Here is a 10,274-nt window from a genome sequence, read left to right on the forward strand (position 1 = left end):
ATGTATATACAGACCGGGACACATGGACACAAATGACGATCGGGACACTCAAAGAGAAATCACAGACTGGGACACCGGAACACAAATGACGACCGGGACACAGGAAATATAAATGACGACCGGGACACAACTACAACGGGGACGCAGGGGGGCACAGGGGAACATATAAATGACGACGGCGACACAGGGAATGGTCGATTAGCAATCGCCATCAACAAAGCTCAAGGGCAATCATTAGAATCATGAGGTATAGATCTGAATACAGATTGTTTTCCCATGGACCATTATATGTTGCATGTTCAAGAGTCGGTAAACCTGACAATCTATTTATATGCACAGACAATGTGACAGCAAAGAATGTTGTATATTCGCAAGTTTTACGTAGTTAAAAATATATATATATATATATATATATATATATATATATATATATTCACAGTTGGGACATAGGGACACAACTACAATGGCGCGTAACTAATATGGCGCGTAACGACTTACGCGCAAGGGGGGGCTTGGGGGGGGGCGCGAAGCGCCCCCACCAACTAGGTGTTGGGGTGGCGCGAAGCGCCACACCAACAGCTAGTATATATATATATATATATATATATATATCTATATATATAAAAATAAGTTGTCTGTCCGTTACGGCTTGCTTGAATAATCAAATATCTTTGAAAAGACAACAGTATTACGCCTGCTTTTGGTGAATGTACCCGGTCAGACATCCTTTGAGTATTTGAGAACTGTAAACTGTACTATACATGACACTTACCGTAGTGCATGCCAAGCTCTGAATTTATTGAAGAAGTCGTGCATTGTTTCGCATCATTTTAACAACTTGCTCTCCATCAGCTCCTACAGAGTTATGGGAAAAATATAAGTCAAAAATGTCCGAAGATATACTCCATCGAAAACAGTTAGAGACGTCAGATATGACTTTTGATTTTACATCAGAAATTTATAACTACACTTTAGTTATTATAGAAGATTTGTGCATACGTATGGCAAACAAACCTCTTCAGGATTTGGGAATGCCTTCACCTAACCGTATCGCTGCTGTTTCGACATGTGTAGAATTGGATCGTGAACAAAGTTACAGTACGAGTGATCTATTGTCGTATGTACAAAATAACATTTCCAAGTTAACGTCGGAACAAAAAGACATTTATGATACGATAATGCATTGTGTCGATAACAACGTTGGAGAAATTTTCTTTTTGGATGCGCCAGGAGGTACTGGTAAAACGTTTGTGATAAAACTGATTCTGGCATCAATTTGATCAAAAAATGATATAGCGTTGGCAATTGCGTCGTCCGGAATAGCCGCAACATTGCTGCCTGGTGGAAGAACTGCTCATTCTGCTTTGAAATTGCCTCTCAATTTATATTCTACAGAAACTCCCACGTGCAATATTTCCAAATCATCTGGGATGGGTAAAGTATTGCAGCAATGCAAACTTATTATTTGGGATGAGTGCACAATGGCACACAAAAAAATCGCTCGAGGCTCTGGATCAATGCTTGAAAGATTTGAGAGGGAAGTCGAAACCCTTTGGCAGCACATTCATATTGCTTGCGGGAGATTTCAGGCAAACATTACCTATAATACCTAGATCAACTCCTGCAGACGAAATGAATACTTGCCTGAAAAAATTCTAATTTATGGGCACACGTAAAAACATTAAAATTAACTACAAATATGCGTGTCCGATTGCAAAACGATGACTCTGGTCAAACATTTTCAGATCAATTGCTGGCAATTGGAAACGGAAAGCTCCCAGTAGACTCAATTTCAGGACGTATACAACTACCTGCTGATTTCTGTAATTTAATGACGTCCAAAAATGAATTGATTGAAAAAGTATTTCCGAATATTCTAAAAAATTATAAAAATAATAAATGGCTAAGTGAAAGAGCGATTCTCGCACCCAAAAATATAGACATCCACGAAATCAGCAATATTGTTTTGACCAAGATTCTAGACCAGGCAGTCCTTTACAAGTCAGTCGACACAGTTTTGGAACCAAATGAAGCGGTTAATTATCCATCTGAATTTTTAAATTCCATAGATCTTTCAGGGTTTCCACCACACGTGCTACAACTAAAAATAGGCGTACCAATAATACTTTTAAGAAATATCAACCCACCAAAGCTTTGCAATGGCACGCGACTTGCCGTAAAAAAAAACAATGGAAAACCTAATAGAGGCCACAATCTTGACAGGGCCTTTTGAGGGTGAGGCAGTTCTTATTCCTCGCATTCCCATGATTCCAACGGATCTGCCTTTTCAATTTAAAAGATTGCAATTCCCAATTCGATTAGCATTTGCAATCACCATTAACAAAGCTCAAGGTCAATCATTAGAAAAATGTGGTATAGATCTTAATACTGATTGTTTTTCCCATGGACAATTGTACGTTGCATGTTCGAGGGTCGGTAAACCTGACAATCTATTTATATGCAGCGACAATTGGACAGCGAAGAATGTTGTATATTCGCAAGTTTTACGCAGTTAATTTGTATTGTATCTATCTATCTATCTATCTATATAAAAACGAGTTGTGTGTATGCATGTTTGTTTGTTTGTAAAAAGAGCGTTTGCATATGACGTCATTATTAGTACATACGGCTTTGTATATGCACAGACAATGGGAAAGTCAAGAATGTTGTATATTCGCAATTTTTACGTAGTTTAACTCCTGCAGACGAAATGAATGCTTGCCTGAAAAATTCTAATTTATGGGCACACGTAAAAATATTAAAATTAACTACAAATATGCGTGTCCGATTGCAAAACGATGACTCTGGTCAAACATTTTCAGATCAATTGCTGGCAATTGGAAACGGAAAGCTCCCAGTAGTGGGAAAGCCAAGAATGTTGTATATTCGCAATTTTTACGTAGTTTGAAACACATATATAAATCTATCTATATTCACAGGTGGGACACAGGGACACAACTACAATGGCACGTAACTAATATGGCGCGTAACGACTTACGCGCGCAGGGGGGCTTGGGGGGGGGGCGCGAAGCGCCCCACCAACTAGGTGTTGGGGTGGCGCGAAGCGCCACCCCAACAGCTAGTATATATATATATATATATATATATATATATATATATATATATATATATATATATATATATATCTATATATATAAAAATAAGTTGTCTGTGGATGGATGGATGGATGGATGTGTGGATGGATGTGTCAGGTGACGTCACCTGAAAAAACTGGATTAGGTGACGTCAAAACTGAAAAAACTAAAAAAAGGCAAAAACTACAAAAAAAACTAAAAACTAATAAAAAAAATAAAAAAGCTAAAAAACTAAAAAAACTATAAAGGTAAAAACCAATAAAAAACTAAAAAAAAAACTGAAAAAACTAAAAAAAGGCAAAAACTACAAAAAAAAACTAAAAACTAATAAAAAAAGTAAAAAAGCTAAAAAACTAAAAAAACTAAAAAAACTAAAAAAAGGTAAAAAACTAAAAAAAATAAAAAATAAAAAAAAACTAAAAAAAAGGAAAAAACTGAAAAATAAGCTAAAATAAAGGTAAAAACCAATAAAAAACTAAAAAAAAAAAGGAAAAAACTAATAAATGACGACACTCAAAGAGAAAGCGACCAGGACAAAAAACTAAAAAAAAAGGCAAAAACTACAAAAAAACTAAAAACTAATAAAAAAAATAAAAAAGCTAAAAAACTAAAAAAACTAAAAAAAGGTAAAAAACTAAAAAAACTAAAAACTAAAAAAAAACTAAAAAAGGTAAAAACTAAAAGAACTAAAAAAGAAAAAAATAAATGACGACACTCAAAGAGAAAGCGACCAGGACAAAAGGAATGTTCGATTAGCAATCAACAAAGCACCGGGACACAGGGAGTATAAATGACGACCAGGACACAAGTAAAAAAAAAAATTAACAAAACTAAAAAGAAGGTAAAAACTACAAAAAAACAAAAAAGAAAAAAAAACTAAAAACTAATAAAAAAACTAAAAAATCTAAAAATCTAAATAAACTAAAAAAGAAAAAAAAAGGAAAAAAATAAAGGAGAAAAACAAAACTAAAAAACGAATGTATATACAGACCGGTACACCGGGATACAAATGACGACCGGGACACAGGGAATATAAATAACGACCGGGACACAGGGACACAACTACAACGGGGACACCGGGGGAAACAGGGGGATATAAATGACGACCGGGACAAAAAAACTAAAAAGAAATAAAAACTAAAAACTAATAAAAAAAACTAAAAAATCTAAAAATCTAAATAAGCTAAAAAAGAAAAAAAAAGGAAAAAAATAAAGGAGAAAAACAAAACTAAAAAACGAATGTATATACAGACCGGGACACCGGGATACAAATGATGACCGGGACCCGGGACACAGGGAATATAAATGACGACCGGGACACAGGGACACAACTACAACGGGGACACCGGGGGAAACAGGGGGATAACCTGACAATCTATTTATATGCAAAGACAATGGGACAGCAAAGAATGTTGTATATTCGCAAGTTTTACGTAGTTAAAACCATATATATATATATATATATCTATATTCACAGGTGGGACATAGGGACACAACTACAATGGCGCGTAACTATTATGGCGCGTAACGACTTACGCGCGCGGGGGGGCTTGGGGGGGGCGCGAAGCGCCCCCACCAACTAGGTGTTGGGGTGGCGCGAAGCGCCACCCCAACAGCTAGTATATATATATATATATATATATATATATATATATATCTATATATATAAAAATAAGTTGTCTGTCCGTTACGCCAGATTATATCTTCTATATATATAAAAGAAAACAAACTAGAACGTAAAAACTGGAAATTGCATAAATATTTCGAAATATTTTGACAATAGATTAAAGTAATTCGAAAAAAAGAAAAATGGTAAAAAACTAAAAAAAACTAAAAAAAAAACTAAAAAAAAATTAAAAATTAAAAAAATTAAAAAAAGAAAAAACCTAAAAAGAAAAAACGTAGAAAAAATAAAAAGATATAAAACTAAAAAAAACTAAAAAAAGCTAAAAAACTAAAAAAAAAGAAAAAAATAAAAAAACTGGGAATTCCACAAATATTTCAATATATTTTTACAATAGATTAAAGTAATTCGAAAACCTTAAAACAGATACCCCAAGTTTGGGGTTTAATATAAATTGTTGGAGCTTTAGCATACTTGGCAAGTAAAGATTTTTTCAAGTGTCAATGTTAGAATGAACATTGACAAATTGAAGAAAACAAATCAATAAAAAGAAGAAACTAAAAAAAAAGAAAAACTAAAAAAGAAAAAAAAATAAAGAAGAAACTGTATCTATATACATAAAAATCTATATATATAAAAATAAGTTGTCTGTCTATTATGTCTGTTACACTATGTCTGTTACGCCAGATTATATCTTATCTATGTATAAAAATAAGTTGTATGTATTTTTGTATTGAGGATTTGCATATGACGTCTGAAAAATAAAGAAGAAAAAGAAAACTGAAAAAAGAAAAATGATAAAAAACTAAAAAAAAAACTAAAAAGAAAAAACTAAAAAAAACTGAAAAAAAAATAAAAAAGAAAAAACTTAAAAATAAAAAATGTAAAAAAATAAAAAATAAAAAGGTAAAAAACTAAAAAGAAAAAAACTAAAAAAAGCTAAACAACTAAAAAAAGAAAAAACTAAAAAAAACTGGGAATTGCACAAATATTTCAATATATTTTGACAAAAGATTAAGGTAATTCGAAAACCATAAAACAGATACCCAAAATATTTAGGTTTATTATAAATTGTTGGAGCTTTAGCTTGCTTGGCACGTAAAGATTTTTCCAAGTGTCAATGTTAGAATGAACATTGACAAATTGAAGAAAACAAATCAATAAAAAGAAGAAACTTAAAAAAGAAAACTAAAAAAGAAAAAACTAAGAAAAGAAACAACTAAAAAAGAAAAAAAAACTGAAATGAAACTGTATCTATATATCTATATAAATTACGACCGGGACACTCAAAGAGAAATTACAGACTGGGATACCGGGACACAAATGACTACCGGGACACAGGGAATATAATTGACGACCTGGACAGAGGGACACAACTACAACGGGGACGCCGGAGGCACAGGGGGATATATAAATGCCGACGGGGACACAGGGAATGTTCGATTAGCAATCACCATCAACAAAGGTCAAGGGCAATCGTTAGAAAAATGCGGTATAGATATGAATACGGATTGTTTTCCCATGGACAATTATTATGCTGCATGTTCAAGAGTTGGTAAACCTGACAATCTATTTATATGGACAGACACTAGGACAGCAAAGAATGTTGTATATTCGCAAGTTTTACGTAGTTAAAAATATATATATATATATCTATATATATAAAAATAAGTTGTCTGTGTGTGGATCTGTGGATCAGTTGACGTCATGTTTGTCCGCATATGACGTCTGAATTATTTCACACTAATACAAAAGAAGAAAAAAACTAAAAAAGGTAAAAACTACAAAAAAAAACTAAAAAGAAAAAAAAAACTAAAAAAGCTAAAAAACTAAAAAAAACTAAAAAAAAGGTAAAAATCTAATAACTAAAAAAAAACTGAAAAAAATAAAAAAAGGCAAAAACTACAAAAAAAATAAAAACTAATAAAAAAACTAAAAAAGCTAAAAAACTAAAAAAACTAAAAAAAACTAAAAAAAGGTAAAAAACTAAAAAAAACTAAAAACTAAAAAAATAAGCTAAAATAAAGGTAAAAACCAATAAAAAACTAAAAAGAAAAAAAGGAAAAAACTAAAAAAAATTTTCATCTAAAAAACTAAAAAAAACTAAAAAAGGTAAAAACTAAAAGAACTAAAAAAGAAAAAAATAAATGACGAGACAAAAGGAATGTTCGATTAGCAATCAACAAAGCACCGGGACACAGGGAGTATAAATGACGACCAGGACATAAGTAAAAAAAAAACTAACAAAACTAAAAAGAAGGTAAAAACTACAAAAAAACTAAAAAGAAAAAAAAACTAAAAACTAATAAAAAAACTAAAAAATCTAAAAATCTAAATAAACTAAAAAAGAAAAAAAAAGGAAAAAAATAAAGGAGAAAAACAAAACTAAAAAACGAATGTATATACAGACCGGGACACCGGGATACAAATGACGACCGGGACACAGGGAATATAAATGACGACCGGGACACAGGGACACAACTACAACGGGGACACCGGGGGAAACAGGGGGATATAAATGACGACCGGGACACCGGGACAGGGAATGGTCGATTAGCAATCACCATCAACAAAGCTCAAGGGCAATCATTAGAATCATGAGGTATAGATCTGAATACAGATTGTTTTCCCATGGACCATTATATGTTGCATGTTCAAGAGTCGGTAAACCTGACAATCTATTTATATGCAAAGACAATGGGACAGCAAAGAATGTTGTATATTCGCAAGTTTTACGTAGTTAAAACCATATATATATATATATATATATATATATATATATATATATATATATATATATATATATATATATATATATATATATATATATATATATATATATCTATATTCACAGGTGGGACATAGGGACACAACTACAATGGCGCGTAACTATTATGGCGCGTAACGACTTACGCGCGCGGGGGGGCTTGGGGGGGGGCGCGAAGCGCCCCCACCAACTAGGTGTTGGGGTGGCGCGAAGCGCCACCCCAACAGCTAGTATATATATATATATATATATATGTATAGATAGATAGATGTCACACGCTATAATGACCGTGTGTGGATGCACAGGTATCGAATTTTGGTTCGAGGTATGGCTGTTAAACTTAAATGTTTTCAAATGTTAATGTTTGCAAAATATAGTCTGCTAATCTTTGGAAGATGGCTGGCACTAATTCAAACTTAAAAAGAATAAATCTAAATTGATCTTGCCCAAACTATGTTGAATCATAAATTATATAAACTTTATATTCTTTTTTAAACTTCTCTTTATTCTTCTTCTCCTAGAGAATATCATTCTCTATTCCTCTTCCCCACAGTATATCAAAATCTTCCCCAGTACCACGACGGAAAATATCCAATACATCCAAGCAAGTAGTCTCAAAATGGGTAGTAGCATCATAAGATTGTGAAATGAATAGCTGGGAGTCAGTTCCGTCTTCTTTTGGCCTGTAGTAGTCACTCACTCTTACAATTTTTTGTTTAAGTGGTCCAAGAAGCACAAGAGCAGGCCAAATTTCTGCTTCTGGGTTGGCTGTTTCCACCTTTGTTGATACAGTTGCAATGAACCAGCCTTTTGGTGCCACTTGATTAGTATAACTTACTACAGATATATAAATATCCGAGTTCCTGTTGACCTGTCTCTGAGGTATTATGAGCTGTGATGATAAAGCATCCTTTGTGCCAGGAAGTGGGTGGTCCATTAAGCAAATGCAATGGATAACCTGATAAATTTTTTTTGATTTGCCAGGAACAAAGCTGGGATCACAGTACACCTGCTTACATCTAGCTGTCTCTCCACCAGAGCGTACTCCAACAGCTTTACCGTTTTCCATAATAATTTCGTCTATTGGTTTATCTAATATGTAAGTTCCACCATAGATAGCACTCAACCGAGCAAATCCGTAATGGAGTTCATCCAAACCATATTTTGGATAAAGGTATGGAGATTTGCCATAGCGATCAAGAGACGCTTTGTACAGTTTAATTCTTCTCAGAGTTTCCTCGGCAGGACGTTGTAAGTATGAATCGTCTCCATGTAGAGCTAGGGCATGACCAGTAAACTCTGCAATATTGGCATTCAATCCAAAATATACAAACACTTGATGCATAGTTGCCACCTGCGGATTTAAATCCCTCCAAGTTGTAGGGTCATTGTCATCCCAATTTTGGACGTAATTCAAAAAATTTCGGAATCGTATCTTATCCCATAAACTCATGAGATCAGACATTAATGCCTCTTGTTCAGTAGCAGGTACTTTATGAATTTGCCCTTTCTGGTATACATATGATCCCTCAATTGACTTGAATTCCAAATACCGTATTGCTCCTGTGTAAATAAGCATTTTAATAAGTTGGCCGTTTGCCATTAAAAACTTAGGGATTAAGTCGACATTCCAGTCTTTCCCTCTCCCAAAACTTTCATCAGGTGCCGGGAGTCCAAATTTGGCAAATAGCTCTTGAAGAGGAGTAATTGAAGCTGATTCTCGACCATAGTATTTGTTACTATCCATATGAAGAACTTTTTTCCCACTTACGCTCAGCATTCCACTCAAAAAGCATTCTTTCAAACCAGTTCCAAGAACAATGGCATCATATTCTTCATCCATTTTTTTTTCAGTCTTATTATTAGTCAATCAAAAACGTTATGTGGCTAATGTGGTACAAACATGGTAATTTTCCAAAACAGGGAAGTTTACTAGAGATTACCTCACTGAAGATGATAAAAAAAAACGGTGGCTTAGGCAAGGGTTCATAATAATGAAAAAAATTATGCATTTGTAGCTTTTGCCCTTAATAATTTAAATGCTAAAATAAAATGCAGTTTCGACAAAACTTAGGACACTGACGTCATCACACAACCTAGTAATCTACAAACCACAATCCATAGTAGCCAAAAAAAAAAATATAAAGATTGAACATGGGTAAGTCCAATTCCTTATTGTAGTTTTTCAGTTTAATTTGGTCCCAAAATCGGTTTGGAGTTGCTGAAACAATAAAAACTATTTGATGTTGCTCTTGTTCATACCAGTAAATTCTAACAATCCAGGAAGTTGGCAAAGTTTTGTTGCTTCGTTTAGTTACTGCACCAAAGTAACCTATCTGAAGGAGGTCAAACTTACCCCATAGTCTGGGGTGACACTGACACTCCTCCCATTAAATTCTATGTATGCAGAGATAAAAATTGCGTCACCCTAAGACAAGACAATGGATACCTCTATGAATGAAAAACCATACAAAACAAAAACTGTTGTTAATAGTTTATACGTGCCTCAGTGGAACGCACGTTTTCACCTTACAATGGGGAAATTCCGACCCCATACATAGAAGAGGTCTCTGAGTGGTATTTTTCAAATTATTAGCGTAAACATGAAAAAAGTAGATCATACTTCAAATAATGTGAGAAAAAATTGCAAACTCCAATTAGTATCAGTGAAGATATTTTTTTTAATTTTTGCTAAAAAGTAACCTTTATTGAAAGCAGTAACATTACAGACCCTAGTGTGGTTCTTGTATAGACTGACGACGTGCCGAATTTGGGAAGATGGTTTAGT

General features: G+C 33.6%; 1 protein-coding gene across 1 annotated transcript; it reads right to left on the minus strand.

Annotated features, from left to right (window-relative positions):
- Positions 1–7,858: 7,858 nt before the first annotated feature.
- Positions 7,859–9,329, minus strand: LOC136043191 (rab GDP dissociation inhibitor alpha-like). The gene has a single exon (XM_065728124.1). The coding sequence runs from the start codon at positions 9,327–9,329 to the stop codon at positions 8,004–8,006; it is 1,326 nt and encodes a 441-aa protein (XP_065584196.1). The 3' UTR covers positions 7,859–8,003.
- Between the last annotated feature and the right edge of the window lie 945 nt (positions 9,330–10,274).

This window comes from Artemia franciscana, unplaced genomic scaffold (assembly GCF_032884065.1).
Source record: "Artemia franciscana unplaced genomic scaffold, ASM3288406v1 Scaffold_3656, whole genome shotgun sequence".
NCBI lineage: Eukaryota > Metazoa > Arthropoda > Branchiopoda > Anostraca > Artemiidae > Artemia > Artemia franciscana.

What these genes read in the sequence shown, in the direction of transcription:
- LOC136043191 (XM_065728124.1), bottom strand. Translation starts at nt 9,329, where the DNA reads ATGGATGAAGAATATGATGCCATTGTTCTTGGAACTGGTTTGAAAGAA.